The 17,192-nt window shown below is 59.4% G+C and overlaps 2 protein-coding genes across 2 annotated transcripts; one reads left to right on the forward strand and one right to left on the reverse strand.

Moving 5' to 3' along the window:
- Positions 1 to 15: 15 nt before the first annotated feature.
- Positions 16 to 2,875, forward strand: PRDX2 (peroxiredoxin 2). The gene is made up of 6 exons (XM_006206242.4): positions 16 to 139; positions 594 to 705; positions 801 to 954; positions 1,562 to 1,684; positions 1,857 to 1,987; positions 2,560 to 2,875. The coding sequence occupies exons 2-6, from the start codon at positions 603 to 605 to the stop codon at positions 2,643 to 2,645; spliced, it is 597 nt and encodes a 198-aa protein (XP_006206304.1). The 5' UTR covers positions 16 to 139; positions 594 to 602; the 3' UTR covers positions 2,646 to 2,875.
- A 2,139-nt stretch (positions 2,876 to 5,014) lies between these two features.
- JUNB (JunB proto-oncogene, AP-1 transcription factor subunit) lies at positions 5,015 to 6,864 on the reverse strand. Its single transcript, XM_006206464.4, has one exon. The coding sequence runs from the start codon at positions 6,563 to 6,565 to the stop codon at positions 5,522 to 5,524; it is 1,044 nt and encodes a 347-aa protein (XP_006206526.2). The 5' UTR covers positions 6,566 to 6,864; the 3' UTR covers positions 5,015 to 5,521.
- Between the last annotated feature and the right edge of the window lie 10,328 nt (positions 6,865 to 17,192).

A 17,192-nucleotide genomic window follows, 5' to 3' on the forward strand; every position in this document is an offset into this window, starting at 1 on the left:
GCTCGTCCGCCCACCCCCCCGCCCTGCGCGTCATGGTTCGGGCCGGGCATAAAAGGCTCCGCGGCCCAGGGTGCACTTGGCGCTGAGAGAGCGAGTCCGCGCATCTGCTGCTCCGTGCGCCACGCCCTTGTCCACGCAGGTATGAACACCTCGAGTGCACCGGGCTGCCTCGATCCCCCTTGGAGCAGCCCAGGCTCCATCCAGGCCTCAGCGCTGGCTGTCTTTATTTTCCGCCCACCCTAGTGACTGCCTTTGTGCTTACGGGGAAAACCGAGGCCAGAGCCTTGGAATACAGGCCGCATCCCCAGGCTCCCCGCCCCCTGCTCGCGGCGTCTCCTGCTGGGCCGGTGGTCTTGCGCGGCCGCGCTCAGTCCGATGCACTAACAGGGGGCCGGGCGGCAGCTGTCCCGCCGCTCTTGCTGCCCAGGGGGGTGGATCTCCCAAAGTCTCAAGGCCGTGCGGACCTGGTGCCGGAGAGGGTGCAGGGCAGTGCTGCTCTGACTCAGTAACTGGGCCCAGCCCGCCTCGTGACCTTGGGGAGCGAGGACAAAGGGTCCTCCCGGGCGTACTGACCGGGAGGGGGTGGGTCTCAGCTTTCAGCCATGGCCTCAGGCAACGCGCACATCGGAAAGCACGCTCCGGAGTTCCAGGCCACCGCCGTGGTAGATGGCGCCTTCAAGGAGGTGAAGCTTTCAGACTACAGAGGTGAGGGCGATCTGGAGGGGAGCCTGGTGGGGGCGGAGCACAGGCATTAGAGGCACTGAGCCCTCACTCCTTGTCTATTCGCACCCTTCCCCCAGGGAAATACTTGGTTCTCTTTTTCTACCCGCTGGACTTCACCTTTGTCTGCCCCACGGAGATCATCGCTTTCAGTGAGCATGCTGAGGAGTTCCACAAGCTGGGCTGCGAGGTGCTGGGTGTCTCCGTCGACTCTCAGTTCACCCACCTGGCTTGGTATGAGTGGGGAGCAGCAAGGAAGGAGGGTGCAGCTAAACCTGCCCGTCTATAGGGTCAGAGCTGTGTGTTCTCGTGGCCAGTGTTCAATCTCTGTGCCTCCCTTTCGCATCTTGAAAATAATGGAAATAGTGATGTCCAAAGTCTTTAATGATAATGACAATAATTAGCATTTGGAAACTAGTCAGGAGGCCTAGAGAGTTGCAGATGTTTTATCTCACTTAGGGCAACACAGTCTCCCTCCCAAGAACTATTTCAATAAGGTGAAAACTCCAGTTCAAGAGAGTGAAGGGCTGGGCCCCAGAACACGGAGATAAAGATAGAAGGATGGGGACTAAGGCAGGTTCTCTGCCCCAAGATGCAGGCAGCCACAAGCACATGTGAAGCCATTTGCTAGAGTATTAGCTTAGTCTTCCCAGCTGGAGGAAACAGCCCCTGTACCCACTTCAGGGGGGGATGGGTGGGGCTCCCTAGGCCTTACTCCAAAGCCCCTTATCGCTCACCTCCAGCACTCCCTCTCCAGCCCTTATCACACCCAGGCCCGCATGGTGAGGACCTTGCTGTGCCAGGCATCCTGAGGTCCCAGCCCTGTCTTCTCCACCCCTAGGATCAACACCCCTCGGAAGGAGGGAGGCTTGGGCCCCCTGAACATCCCCCTGCTGGCTGATGTAACCAGAAGCTTGTCCCGTGATTATGGTGTGCTAAAGGAAGACGAGGGCATCGCATACAGGTACTGTAGCAGCCTCAGGAAGCCCCTGTCTTCAGGGTGTCAGGGTGAGGGGACCACTCTTGGGTGATGCCCTCCTTGCCCCTAACCCTGTGGCTAGCAGGAAGTCGGTACTCCCTCCCCTAGCCCTAATAGTGGGAGCCCCGGCTCCTCACTGTGAACCCTGGTATCTTAGGGGCCTCTTTATCATCGATGGCAAGGGTATCCTTCGCCAGATCACTATCAATGATTTGCCTGTGGGACGCTCCGTGGACGAGGCTCTGCGGCTGGTCCAGGCCTTCCAGTACACAGATGAGCATGGGGAAGGTGAGCAGACACACAGACATGTTCACACGTGGGTACCTATGCAGCCCCTCTGTCATGCGTGCGTACATTCATTGCCTGCTTATCACCCGTGTGGGATGGATGTGAGGGCCCCTAGAAGATTCAGCTCAAGGCCGGAAGCCAGGAAGTTTCTAGTCTGGTGGGGGAAATACCCCAATATGAGGCTGGGGAGCTGGGAGGTAATAGAAATCTATAGAAGGTATTTGAGAATGAGTGTCCCAAGGCAGGCTTTAATGTTAGTTGGATCAGAGTATCTTCTCATGTGAAGGACACAACCTGACCACAGCCAGGCCCTCGAAGTCCAGTGGGGCTGGGGCTGAGAGAGAAAGATGGGATGAAAGGAGCCAAAAAGGAAGTTAAAATGTCAGCCAGAAAATCCTGCAGCTGGGTTTGGAGGGCTTCTCATCATGCAGCATGGTCTTGGGCCTGGAACACTCGGCTCCAGGCTTTTTCTTCTGCAACTCATGCTCTTGCTTTGCCTATCTGTCCCCTCACTATGGCTCTACCTTGAATATGGCCCTTTAACCTCACATGTGCATCTCTTGTCTTTCCAGTCTGTCCTGCTGGCTGGAAGCCAGGCAGTGACACAATCAAGCCCAATGTGGACGACAGCAAGGAATATTTCTCCAAACACAACTAGGCTGGCAGACAGGTGGCAAACTTGGCTCTTGGCCCCCATCTGTGCCCCTATCTGGGTGCCTTGCGCTGACCCAGGAAAGGCCAGACCTGCCCCCCTTCAGACTCTACAGTCCATGGCCCTAAAGGGCTAGGCCAAGGCCTTCTCACGCTCCCAGCTGGGAGCTGGTGAATGGTGACCCCCTCCCAGGGCACAGGCCTAGAGGTGACCAATAAAGTGTTCGGGACAGTTAAGTCTGTGTTCGTGTGGTTTGTCCTGGTGTGGTAGCACACCACTCCCCGCCCCCTTTCTCCAGGCTCTGGTCTGGGAAACTGACTGTAGTTACTGATCTCCACCACAAGGTGGCAGTCGCACCTCACGCTCAGCGCTTACTCTTCCTCTTTTTCCTTGGCCTGAAGGCAGTTGGGGGGTGAGGAAGGTGGCGCTGTTTGCCCCTTGCAGGGGGAGCAAGTCCCAGGCTGCCTTACAACCTGAAACCTGGCTACTCAGGGCAGCACTCGCACCTTGCCAACAACCAGCTTGGGTTCAAATGCTTCTTAAGAGCTGTGATCTTCCCTGGGTCTCTTCAACAGCAAATTGGGAATAAAGACAACCAACCCACATCACTATACACGTTAAAAGGGATCTAAAAGTATGTGAAGAGCAGGGCCCTGTTAATGGTTATTAGGACCAGGTCCCTGGGGCTGAAAGAAGGTGGGGACTCAATCCTGAGAGCAGAACCAAGAGTGGGAACTTGATGTACACACACAGTCCCTCCTGCAAGTTCTGCCCCACCCCAGACTGGAAGGGCTTTCCATCTACCCCGGGAGTGGAAGGATGAGAGTTAAGCTGGAAGGCAGGTGTTAGGAGCAAGACAGTGTTAGAAGGAGTGCAGTTTGATGCTGTGCATGTTCAGGTGAGTGGCTTTACCACTCTAAGCCCCCATTTCCTTCCACAGAACAAGATTGATAAGTGTATTTAATCCATAGGCCCATTATTAATATTGCTACCCACCCTAATATGCTCCAAGGTCACTCTTCTCAGCCTTGGAGTTTTATCTACACTCCCCAAGGCCCTGCGTGGTCTTCCCTGACCTCGTCTCTCCCTGGTTCACTCCATTGCAGCACACTGGCTTCTTGCTGTTCTTTAACAGGCTGATTTGATCAGGCCACAGGAACTTTGCATGTGCCGTTCCCAATGCCCATAGAGCTGTTACTCAGGATTCTCGGGGCTCGACTTCAAATCTGAAAAATCACTTCATTAAAGGTTCATACTCCCCAACCATTCTCCAAAGCAGCTCACCTCTCCTGCCCCATCACTACTACTTTGACCAGTATTTTCTCTTCCTAGCACTTACCACCATCTCCGAATCATGTTTGCTTGTTTATTGTCTGCCCTGGTCCAGGAGTGACACCAAGGCCAGGTTGTTCAGTATTTTATAAATGAATTAATAAAGCGTCTGTTTTAACCCACCTCGCCCCTGTGGCCTGGTTTCTTGGCCTGTGTTTTCCTCTGCTGCTCTGGGGGCCTCCAGCTCCGAAGCCAACCAGACCCCCTCGGGGCTCACCAGCCTCCCTCCACCCGTCCCAGCTACCAGGGAAGCAGCCCCACGCGAGGGCGGCGGCGGCGCCCGGCGGCCCAAGCAGCCGCCCCGGCAGGACCAGACCTGGCAGTCGCCCCGCTCCAGGCCTGGCACCCGGGAGGGGAAACTGGCAGACGGGCACCGCCCTTCCTGGCGGGGGTGGGGGGACCGCCGCAGTCACGACGCGCAGGCAACTGCAACCCCCTGCCCGGGTCAGGTCAGACGGAGCGGGCGTGGGCGCGGCAGGGCCCAGGCGCCAGCCCGATGTGGGGAGGATCTGGGGTGGCTCCCAGAGCTCAGGAGCGCGGCCCGCCCACCGCGGACGCTCTGGACCCAGGCCTGGGGCTTTCCGGGCCTCGGCAGCGTTCTGCCTGGGAAAATCCCGGCCCCCTTCCCGGCGCCGCGGCCCTGCCCGGCAGAGCGGGGGAGGGGATTCCCGGAATCTGCCCAGAGACCGCCGTCGCGTCACTGGGCAGAATCGGCCCATGTTTGGACAGCGCTTCCGCTGCGTCAGCGGGGAAAGCCCCGGCGCGCGCGACTGGGCGGGGCCGCGCCCGCGCACTGCGCGCTTCGCCCCAGGCATCCCGGCCTCTGGTGCTGGCCGGCTGGACCGCGTAACCGCCCTGGACCTCCCAACCTGGAAGATGAGGGGACGCAAGAAGGGTTGGACACCTGAACTGGGGCCGCAAGATGCCTGAACAGAGCTGGCGAGGATGACACAGATACTAGAACGAGGCACAAACAGCAGTGGGGTGGGGGCCGCCCAGTACTCTTCCCTCCGCCCGCCCGGCTTGGAAAAAAAGACAACAAATTAATAAAGAACCTTTTTTTTCTTTACTTAAATAGATTCAATAAAAAGTCCGAACAACAAACGCACACACACACACAAACACATCAAAATAAACTCTTTAGATAACAAGTGCGTGTTTCTTTTCCACAGTACGTTGCAGAGGGGGAGGGCAGGGGGCGGAGGTCCCCTCCCCAGTATCCCCGCGGGCTTGAGTACCAGGCGGCGGGGCCAGCTCCGCCGCAATCGCCCCCTCCTCCCCTCCCTGTTAAATACACAAATATATTATATCCAATATGAATTGAGTCTTTCCAGCAAGAAAAAAAAAATACAAAAAACGTGGAAGGGGGGCTTGTAAACGTCGAGGTGGAAGGACTGGGCGCAGAGCGGGCGAGCAGGAGTCCAGTGTGGTTTGCGGCGCCCCCAGGTCCCAAGGCCGGTGCCCACCGCCTGCCCCCTTGCCCCATGGGAGGCGGGCGCCCAGCCGTCCAGGCTGGGGAAATGTCCGTACAGAGGGGGTAAGGGGGGCGCTCAGAAGGCGTGTCCCTTGACCCCAAGCAGCAGCTGGCAGCCGTTGCTGACGTGGGTCATGACCTTCTGTTTGAGCTGGGCCACCTGCTCCCGGAGGAGGCCGGCAGTGCTGGACAGCCCCGCGTTCTCGGCCTTGAGTGTCTTCACCTTGTCCTCCAGGCGCGCGATACGCTCCAGCTTCCGCTTCCGGCACTTAGTGGCCGCCAGCCGGTTCCGCAGCCGCTTACGCTCTACTTTGATGCGCTCCTGGTCTTCCATGTTGATGGGGGACACTGGCGGCGTGGCGTCGCGACTGCGCGCCTCAGGCACGGTCTGCGGTTCCTCCTTGAAGGTGGAGGCGCCGCGGCCCAGGCCCAGCTGCGCAGGGTGGCCACCGGCGAAGGGCGGCGCGTGTGGGAGGTAGCTGATGGTGGCCGTCGGGTATGAGCTCCCAGTGCCGACGGCGGTCCCGGCGCCTCCGGAGGGTGCAGAGGCTGGAGAATAGCTGCTGAGGTTGGTGTAGACGGGAGGCGGCTCCGGGCCGGCGTAGACACCCGCGGGCCCGGCCGGGGGACCCCCGCTGGCGCCCAGGGACACGTTGGGGGGTGTCACGTGGTTCATCTTGTGCAGGTCGTCCAGGGCTTTTACAAAGCCGTCGGCGAAGCCTTCCTGCTCCTCGGTGACGCCGCCCCCTGCGCCCCCCGCACCTCCACCGCTGCCACCCCCGCGGGGGTAAAAGTACTGTCCCGGAGGCGTGGGCGTTGTCGTGATCACGCCGTTGCTGTTGGGGACGATCAGGCGCTCCAGCTCCGATGAGGCCAGCTTGAGCGACGCGACTGTGTCTGAGCCCTGGCCGGAAAAGTAGCTGCCGCCACCGCTGCCCTCTGGGCCGGGACCCCGCGCCCCGGGTGCTTTGAGATTTCGGTAGGGGTCGGCCAGGTTGAGCGCCAGGCTGGGTTTCAGGAGTTTGTAGTCGTGTAGAGAGAGGCCGCCAGGAGTCCGGCCGTATCCCGCCGCTGCGTATGAGTCGTCGTGGTAGAAGGGCTGTTCCATTTTAGTGCACATCCGGCCGGCCCGGGCGGTCTGAGGGGGTCCCTGCGGGGCCGCCCCGGGCCTCGCTGCAGCGAGCGGCGCGCTGTCCGCGGCGGTAGCTGGACTGGGTGTCTGGACGCGGGTTCCTGGGGGCTGGCACGGGCTGGGAGAGGCCAGCGGCGGCAGTGCGCGGAAGCTCTGTGCGGCTTCTCGAGCCCCCCTACCCCTCTCTAGCACGCTCGCTTTCTTGGTGTCGCTTCCCCCTTGCTCCCTGCTCCCAGCTGGCTCCGATGCTGGCCTGGCCGCGCTCAAGGTCCCAGCCGCTCAGCCGGAGCCACAAGCCTTTATACGGCGATTGTCAGCTGCGGAAGTGCACTCCGATTGGCCGTCGCCGGAGCCAGGCCCCCGCGCCCCCCTCCTGGAGCGTGGGGAAGGGGAGGAGGCGGCTCGCGTCACTGTCAGGAAGCGCGTGTCCTTGTAAACAGCGGCCACGGGCTGGGTGGCTCGGCAAGGCTGCAGGGGGAGGGGCTCAGGGGACCCTGGGGTGCGCAACGAAGGGGGTGCTGGAGAGGTCTGAGGCACACGGAGAGAGGCTCCAGGGAAGCCGATAATTTCCCTGGAATAAGCAATGAGGGTTAGGAGGAACTGGTACAGAGCAAGTGTGTGTGGTTGCGGGGTGGTCCTGGAGGGCGCGCTGAAGGCCTGAGGGATCCAGAGTATCCCAGAGGGGCTGGAGGACTGAGAATAGACTGAGAGATCCCGCAAAGGAGAGACAGGAGAGCTAAGCAGGGTAGCCCCGGGAAGGGTAGGGTGACGCCTGACTCAGGAATTGAGTAGTGGTCCTGAGTCCAGAAGGGTTAAGGGACTGGAATTTTCACGGGAGGAACTGACCCCAGGAAAAGTGAGAAGGAGGAGAGACCAAAGGGATACACGGGAGTGGCTGGAGAACCCCACTATGCAAAAAAATGAGTAGGGGTCCTGGAGTCCCTGGGAGAGACTGAGTCCCCCACAAGTGGGAATGGGAAAGAATTGGGGGAATCTAGATATGCAGAAAGTGGGTGAGGGTCCTGGGGTATACTGAGTCAAGGAAAATGCGTGGAGTAGAAGATTGGGACACTGTCAGAGGTTGGGGGGTCACTGGGCTCACCGTTGAAGCCCCGATGAAGGATAATTAGAAAGGTCAGGGCACTCCTTCAGAGCTGAGATGACACTGACAGAGGGTGCCCGGTTGAGACATAAAAGAAGGAGGGGTCTTTGTGGATCCTGGGGACAAGGACTGATGGATCTTCCATGATCGGCACCCCTTCTCGTGAGTGACCTCTAGGTGCCTGTATACTCTGTTCCCACCTCAAAGCCCTCCCCCAGTGACCCAGGGCTTGACTGACACCGTGTTGGCTCCTGGTGCCTAGACCCAGCCCGACGGCCGGGGCGCGGTCGCCCAACCCCACTCCTTCCTTAGAAACAGGCTGGGGAAAGAGCGCTGCGGCAGGAAGTGTGGCAACAGCCCCGGGGGAAGGAGCCCGGCCCTGCCTCCGTCACTTGAATCCTACCGGACCATGCGCCCCACCCTGGGTCCAGCCGCGTTCAGAGCCTCGGAAGAGGAACCTAGGCTTGAGACCCCCAGGAGACGAGGGTGCGCCGAACACGCCCAGCTGCCGAGGCCTCCAGTCACCGACCCCCACCCAACAATGGTTCAGCCCTCGGCGCCCGCAGGCGATTGTGGAGGCTGGCGGTCCGGGGACGATTCCATTGGCCCGACAGAGGGGGACTCACGGGGAGCGGGGCCTGATCGCCTTGGCAACAGGCTGGAGTCCGCGGGCAGGACTGGGGGCGGGGCGGCCCCCGGAGTCTCTCCTCGACGCCCATATTAGGGCACAGGAAGGGGTGTGGTCAGCGCTGTCCCGGGGCCCCCAGCCTGTAGCCGGGAGCCCGGGTATCTGCCAGGTCCCAGGGCGCGCCAGGGCCCCCGGACGGCTAGTCCCGACCAGCCCCGGCCGCCGCCCCCGGGGCCCCCACGGCCGCCTGGCCCGGCCCCACCCAGCCGCTCTGGGGCTGCGTCCTGCCAGGCCCTGCCCGGCCCGACCCAGCCTGGCAGGTCCCCGCCTGCCCGCGGGCCTGGGTCGGACTTCGCCCCCGGCCCGACCCGACAGGGCGCGGAAGGGGCGGGCCAATGCCTCGAGACGACCCTGGCGCCTTGGTGGGCTGGCACGGCTGCCTTGTACCTCGAGCAGGGCGCCCTTGCTTTCTGTCAGGAGGTCTGGGGTCCTTCCCCACATTCATCCCTAGGGGCTGGGGTGCTCCCTCTTTCACTCATGTGCGTGAGAGGCCCTATTCCTGTTTTCGTGTGGGGGGGGTCTCCTCACCACTCAGAATACCTAAAGGGGGGATCCACCCCCTCATCTGAGGGCATTCCTCCCCTCCAGACAGAAGGGACCTGAAAATCCAAGGGGAGAATCTGAAAGAACCCCTCCAGAGCCCCTTCCCCAGGAATGAGTGAAGGTTTAGATGATGAGGCTTCTAGTTAGACCTAAGGTGAGACTTCCAAGCAGATAGGATATGAGCCACTAGAACCAGAGGTGAGAAGCTCAGTCTCTTCCTCTCCACTCCCCCCCACATCTTAACCTCTCTGTCTTTCTCCGAGGGAGAGAGAGAGAGAGAGACCTCTGTCTTTGGAGAGCATGAAGTTTCTTTAGGGTAGAAAGAGGCTGAGAGAGAAGGGCTAGCCAGCCTTCATAGGGCAGACACAGAACTCACCAAGTGTGGAGGGAAGGAAAATGAAAGAGGCAAAAGAGAAACTGAGCTCTGTGGGGGCAGGGGGAAGTCCAGCAGACCAGTGGCCTTGGGGAGGAAGGTCCCATGAAGAGCTGGGGGTGTCCCCATCTTTGGAGGGTCCTTGTGACCCCTGGGTACCCCCCTCCCCTCCTCTTGTTTGAACGCTCACTCCCCTCCCTCGCCCCAGGCTCAAGGGAGATTCCAGTGGCCACGGAGTCTGGCAGGCACTCTGCCAGGCCTGTGTCTCCCGCCCATGCTAATAACTGCAGCTGACATCTGGCTGGGCCCTGCGGGGGCGCAGCGGGCAGCGTTGGGGGGCTGGGCAGATCTGGCCAGAGGGCAGCATCTCAGGAAGCCAACCTGCAGGTCCCACAGGCCAGGAGGCCATAGTGAGTCAGCCCTGACCAGTGCTGAGGCTGGCCATGCCAGGGAGAGAGGTGAGGCTGGCCCAGTGAGGGCAGAGATGGAGGGCAACAACCGAGCAGGGATGTATGGGGGTGGGGGTCAGGGCTGGGAGAGATGCAGGGTAAGAGTCATGCAGACAGATGGCACTACTCAGAGACACTGAAGATAGGCAGACAGATTGAGAAACAATAATTATTATTTTAATAGCCAACACTTATATGGCTCTTACCATAGGTCAGGCACTCTTCTAAGTGGTTTACATAGAATAACTCCCTGCCTGCTTCCAACAACCCAGCAAAATGCATGCCATTTGTGTCCCCATTTAACAAACTAGAAAACTTAGTCCCAGGAAGGTAAGGAACTTGCCTGATGTTCCAACATCTGTAACTGCTGGACTTGAGATAGAACGTCAGCCACTTCTGGGTGGATAATCACAACCAGAGATGCATTTATGGAGTACCAACCATACGCCAAGCTCTGCAGACTTTTGCACAGAGGGTCTCCTTTATCCAGAGATAAATGGGGTTGGGCACAGGGCAGAGGGGTGCTGGTGTGTTTAGGGGCAGGCCAGCATGCCAGAGTAGGGTCCTGTCACTCTATGCACTCTGCATGGGAGTTTGAGCAGGGGGTGGGGATTGGACCAGTGAGGGAGGGCGGGGGCCCAGCTGAGCTGGTACAGCCGGTTCCAGGCCCCTGCCAGTCTCACCCTTGTGGCCTGGGCGCCACCCCCTCACGCCGCCCCACTGGCGCCAAGGCCAGCCTGTGAGGAGGGTGTGAGGAGAGCCCCCTCCTCCGTCTGCTCTGGGTGCCCAGACTAGCAGCTGGGTACTGCCCAGGCCTTGGGCTCCAGACCAGCCTCTGGCTGAGGAGTCTGAGCCCAGGCTTTGCTCATGCCCAGGGGCCCTGGGGCCCGGGGGACTGGATAAGGAGGAAGTTCACCCACCCCCACCCACGGGTCTCTCTGGGGCTTTTGGCCCTGGCAGGAGGGACTTCTCCTTCTTATAAATAGCCTGGTGACCCCCTCCTCCCTGGCCCTACTGGCCAGCAGGGCCCTCACCAGGAAGCTGGGCTGGGGGCTGCCTGTGAGTCAGCCAGTGGGCAGGCCAGGGCGAGAACCCACAAGTCAGAGCACCCAGGCTCCCTCGTCCCTGCCCCTGGGTGTGGACAGGCAGCTGGCAAGAAGAGGCTGAGAATCCTAGAGGCCCTCCCCCAGGAACCCCTGGCTTGCCAGCTGCTTCCCTCCCCCACCTCTGTGGTTTAGGGGGTCCCTCACCCCTCTCCTGGAGAGGAAGCTGCCTGGTTTTCTTGGAAGCAGGAAGGAGAGTCTGTCTCCTCAGGCTGACTCAGCTGGGCATGAGGGGAGTTTCCCACAAAGTTGTTTCTGTCCACCCCCCCAGCTGCTGGTGAGGTCTTGGGGGGCCTGAGCATGGCCGAGATCCTGGGTGCCCCATTGACAGGGCATGTGCTAAGGAAACAGGCCCACACCCCACTGGGACTGGGGCTGCTGAGCCAGGCCTCCTAGGGGAAGTGACAAACAACAGGGAGGGAGTGGGGGCGATGTTTGGAGAGAGGAAGCACCAGGATCTCCGGGTGGGGGTAGAGATGGGCTGGGAAGCCCAGAGCCCCAAGGCACCTCAGCATGGTCCAGAAGCACGCATGTGTGTCTGGCTAGCTGTGGGTTTGTGTGTGGCTGGCCTGTTGGGGCGTGTGAGAGTGTGTGTGAGGCCTGTCTTCTCAGGGCATGTGTCTTTGTGTTGGCCCAACCCTAGAGGGGTGTGTAGGGCCTGTCTACTTTAGGGGGGTGGGCGGCGGGGAAGGTGTGTGTGTGTGTGTGTGTGTGGTCTATGGAATAAGTTGCATGTGGCTGGCCTATATGCATACATGTAGGTTGTTTTGGAGTTCACATGGCTAACCTATTTGTGTCTGGTGTGTCTGTGTGTGTGTGTGAGGTACATGGCTTGCCTGTGTGAGGTCTGTGTGTGTGTGAGGTCTGTAGCTGGTGTGTGTCTGTGTCTGTGGCTGGTCTATGTGTGTGTGTCTATGTGGGCTCTGTGGCTGGTTGTGTGTGTGTGTGTTAGCCAACAGGTTCTGTCAGGGTGTCTCTTTGCCAGCGTGTTTATGAACGTCTGACTGTGGCCTGTCCCTGCTTCTTTATGCTGGGTGTGACTGTCTGGCCAGACCATGCCTGTGAATATGTCAGTCTGTCTGCTTACATCTGCCCAAACTGTCTGAGGGTCTGACGTGCGTGTTATCGGTGAGGGACGGTGTATCTGTAAGGCTGAGTCTTGGCATCTCTGAGTGTGGGTGGGGGCGGGGGGCTATCTGTCCTGCTGTGTACATGTCCTTCCCATCCCTCTCTCCATAGGTTGATGTTTGTCTCTCTTGCCTCTGAGTATCTTTTTGAGTTGGTGATCTTGCTAGCGTGTGTGCATGTGTGTTGCTTTCTCTTGTTGCAGGATCTGATAGTGTCTGAACATCTCTCGTGCAGCTTTCGAGGCGCTTGTGCTAAAAGTGACTGTCCTTTCTCCCTGAGTCTATCAACATACATGTGTCTTCCATTTGCATCTGACACATGGTTCTCGGTGTGTCCGTCCTGCCTGTGTCCTTCTGGCCTGTCACATTTGTCTCCAAGTGCCTGTGAGCGTGCCGCTGTCTGCCCGGCTATGTGCTTCTTGTCTGAATGTCAATGTCCTTCTGTTTGTCAGTGGGTCCATCCTGCCTGTATGCCGAGTTGATTTATCTGTGCCACACACCCCCTGCCTTTATGCTTCTGGCTTGCTGGTGTCTTTGTGTATTTGGTAGCATGTCAGTCTTGCTCTTGAGACTGCCCTGTCACTGTGTCTGTTTGACAGCTGTCTTGTCCAGATGTATGTCTGGTCCTGTCAGTGTGTCCCTGGTTGGCAGTCTCTTGGTGGCCAGGGTGACAGGGGTTGTGTGTGTGTGGACTGGCTCTCTCGGGGTGACTGTGTATTTGTACACTCCTTGCCACCCCCCCCAAGTCTGGCCACTCTGGGCCATGTTTACTCTGCCCCCAGCCGATTTCTGCCTGCCCTGCCCGGGGAGGGGCTGACCCTCCCGTCTGTCCAGCCAGCAGTCCACAGGATGTTCCCGAGACGCTGTCTCCGCCGACATCCCCTCCCTTCAGCCACCCTCGGGTCAGGACCCAGGCGTCCAGGGTGGCGGGGGTAGGGCTGCAGCATAGGGGGGGGCCTGTGGTGTGGGGGGCTTGTCAGGTCCCCAGAATAGGGTGGGGGATGGGGAGGGCGACGGGTTCAACAGGTTCCGCCTCATTCCTACCCCGCCTCTCACTTCCTGGGTGTCTGCCCCGGGCAGGGGGTGGACGGGATGAACCCCATGGCCTCATAGCGCCTGGGTGGGGCATGGCCTGCCCCACAAGGACTCGCTTCTGCTGGGCACTCTGACACCCAGGCCTGAAAGACAGGAAGAGCCTGGGTCCTTCTGCTGGCCAAGCCCCTCCCTGCTTCTGTGCCCAGCTCTAGAAACAAAGCGTCCAATCTATTATTCACTTAATCCCACAAGGCCACAATAAGCTGGTCATAATTATCCCCCATTTTCAGATGGGGAAACTGAGGCCTAGAGAGCAATGAGGGCAGAGGCAGGATTTGAACCCAACTCCGCATGCTACGCAAGACCCCCCCCAACCAAGGCAGCTCACCAACAGCCTTCCCTCCCCTCTCTAAAAATGGTACATATAGGGTGGAGTACCAACCCAGGCCCCACGAGGCCCGGCTCAAGGGGGCGCCTGGCTTGCTCTGAGTCAAAAGGGGCCCCTGGATGAATAAGAAAACGGCTTTAACCGTTTCATTGCCACGACAGGCTCTGCCAAAACTTCCTGTGGGCTGGCGGGGAGGGGCTGGGGGCTGGGTTCCCGGAGGTCTGGGGGGGTAGGCCCTGCCAATTCTGGGTGGGGGAACGCCGCTAGTGACCTTGGCAGGGGTTGGCTAAGGGAAGACACCAGACACGACCCTCGCTGGAGGGAGGGCCCCTCCCCGCGAAGCTTGAAGTCCCTACTACTTGGTTCTCAGTTCCCACTGCCTGGAAGAGGGGTCTCAGAGTCCGCAGCCCCCTCCCCAGGGTCTTGAGTCACACGCGGGGAAAGCCTCGAGGGGTGAGTCACGGGGTGGGGAAGGGGGAGAAAGGTCGGCTGCGGCCAGGGGACCCTCGGGCTATCCTGAGTCACGCAGCCCCTTCTCCAGAGACCGGGAGCGGGAAGCGCATTGTCGGGTGGACTATGGAGCTGGAGGAAGAGCGGTAAGGGGGAGGAAGCACGCGCCCGGGCCGCGCGGGAAGCTCCGGTTCCCATAGTAACTGGAGGGGTCTCTCAGCTCTCTGGCTGGGGTTCCTCCCTCGGCAGGGACGGTCCCTGCGCACTGGGGAAGCCCCCGCGCGCTCTGTCGAGGGGCCACAAGTTTCAGGTCGGGCAGGAAGGGGTTAACGGCAGCCTCCACCACCCTCCTCCAGGGTTTCACCCGCGCCCAAAGTCCCCGTGGGGGGTGGGGCCGTGTCCCGCGCGCGCCCAACCCCCGCGGCCGCCCACGCACGGACGCACGCACGCAATTAGCCCATCCCCCCGCGCTCGCAGGCATGACCGCGTCGGGCTCCACGAACGCAGCGACCCCCGTCGTGCTTCACGTCACGCACGACGCACGCGCCCCCGCAGCGCGGGGCGGAGCCCTCTGCTCTGAGAGCGGCAGGACGCGGGGCAATTTACGACGCCCCCTGAGCACATCACCGCCTCCGTTGAGCACGCTGTCTCGTGTGACTTTGACACCTCCCCAAGGTCACAAACTCTCTGATCCACAGTGTCACGCGGACACAGGATACACCTGCCACACGTTGGCACAAACCTTCACTAGTCCAACCAACCCCCCAGCGAACGCGGGCAGGGTCATGCTGTCACACACGACACACAGGTACATCTATCACATACCATTTCTGGTGGGGACACGGGGCCATCGTCATACACAGATAGGTGGCATATACAGACACTCCTATAAAGCCACAACATCAAGGTGCACACAGATAAAAGTAAGACACAAACAGATAAAAGTCTTGGACATCAGGACTCCAGCTATCACACAGCCACTCCTCTCACATGGAGATTGTAGAGGCACAGAGACACAGCAGGGAGATAGACACAGTGGTCATGCTGTCACAGGGACAAATAGGGCACGTGAAGTAAAGTAGGGTCACAGACACCACAAGTCCACACCCAGGGACACCAGATTGTCTTGGGAACATGGACAAACGAAGGGCACACATGACAGGGTCACACTTTCACAGAAAGATACATGATGGAGAGAAAGTAGGACACGGTCACATTGAAACACTACCTAAAGCCAGGTTGAGGTACTGACTGTCATACATTCACTTCTCACACAAACAATGACACAGGGAGAGAGACACAAAGCAAGGTCCCATAAAGAGAAGCATGTGCCCTAGGCCCTGACAGCACCCAAATCACCAAATCACAGACAGCCTGTTGCATAAATTCCCAGGGCCCCAAGACACACAAAGACACAGGTAGATGCAGACACACAGGCCTGTGCACACACAATCACAGACCCACCGTCTCACACCTACATAAATGTGAACACACTTTACATGGACTCAGAGACATACACACAGACATGGGGAGGGGGTCAGGATGAGAGTCCTGGCAGAATGTCAGTGTCTGGAGGGCACAGCCTGTCAGAGTTCCTCATGGCCTGGTGTCCTCCGTGAGGCTGTGGTCAGCCCTGGGGGGAGGGGCACTATCTCCCAATATGTGAACCCAGGGTCCCCATCCCAGCTCTCATGACTGGGTGTCTGTCCAGATGTGAAGGCCAGAGGGGGCGGGCGGGGGTCCAGCTGTAGCCACAGGGAGGGGCTGAGTCACTCGCTTCCCAGCAGTACAGCCCAGGCTGGGCCCAGCTGTTCCTGGAAACCAACAGGAGGGGGTGGGGTCCCCAAACCAGCTGGGGGCTGCTGGCCTAGACCCGCACTCTCTGTCCTTAATGGAGGCCCCCAGATCATACCCTAAGCTTTGGGGTTCCCTCCACGAAAAATGGGGTTTGAATCCTCCCCCTAAATAAAGGATCCCTGATTCAAAATGAGGGTTTGTGATACCTCTCATTGTTGAAGACACAAGTATCGCCCAACAGTGGGGTTTCCGGAGTCCCATAATAGGGATTGCTGCTCTTCCCTGGCAACGTAGGGAGCCCCCTTCCCTGCAAAATCAGATTCCCTGCCACCCCAAATGGAGGTTTCTGGCTCCTCCCCCAAAGTGAGGGCACCCAGACCTTCCCTTAAATCTGGGGACTTTTGGGTCCTTGAACATTAATAACACCTATAATATCAGGGTAACGTTAAGACAGTTCAACTCCATGCTCCAGATATTTTAGTTCCTCCTAAACATCAAGATCTCTGTGGGTTTTGCAAATATTGGGAACCCCACTCCAAATATTTGGCGGTCCCAGCATGTCCCCCAACATTGGGCAACTAGACCCTCTCAGAAATATTCCCAACCTCCCATCCTTGTAACAGCCTTAGTTCTGGCTCACCTTCCACTTCTACCTGGTGGCAGGGTGGCCCCAGTTCCCTCTATTGGCAGCACCCTCTCCTTGGTGGGTGAGGGAATAGGGGACCAGCGGCGGTTGTTCCCACGCCCGCCGGAAAGCAGTCCAGTCCGGAAGCCGGCACTACCGGCCCTTGTCCCCTTCCTCCCTACTCCCCCCTATTCTGCTCCCAGGGGATGGAGGCTGAAAACAACTCGGGAAGGGGATGTGGGTGTGTAGACGAGCCTCCAAGGCCCCTGCTGCGTGCGTGCGGTTTGCGCGTCTGAGTGGGCTGTAACCTGGTGTCTGGTGCTAGTGATTGTATTCCTGCGATGCAGCGGGATGTGCGGGGGTGGGGAGTGGTGGGAGCTGTTGTCATCCAGCCCAACCCTCTCGGGGCAGGGTCGCCGGAGCCAGAGTCGGGGTTGGAGTGAGCAGCTCCTCTCCCCTCAGACCTAGACCCACCTCCAAAACAGAGCCCGCCCCTCCCCCTGGGTACAGCTAATAACCTCTAATTACTGCTCATTACCTCGCCCGTCCCGCGAGGGAGGGGCTGCCGGGGAACTCAGGCGTCAGAAGGCGCAGGCTGAGGCTTTACCCCCTCCCCTAAAGTGGGATCCACCCAGAACCTCTGTTTCCTCGCCCGCGAACCGGCAATAAAAAGAGCACTTCCCACCTAGAGTCGGGTAGATTTCAACCATCTATATATTTAAATTGCTTAGCGAAGAGACTGCATACTAGGCACTCTATAAATGGTGAGTGCGATTTTATTAACTAGTATTGTTATCACTTTCTTTTACGCCCCCTCTGCTGCCCAGACAGGGTCTCAGAGTGGGCCCATCCTTTTCCCGGTAGGCTGCGTTCCTTCGGTCTGGGCGCCCCCTGGTGGGCCGTGGCGACCAGGGCGGCCTGGTTCTGGATTCTGA

Source organism: Vicugna pacos, chromosome 22, assembly GCF_048564905.1.
Source record: "Vicugna pacos chromosome 22, VicPac4, whole genome shotgun sequence".
Taxonomy (NCBI): Eukaryota; Metazoa; Chordata; class Mammalia; order Artiodactyla; family Camelidae; genus Vicugna; species Vicugna pacos.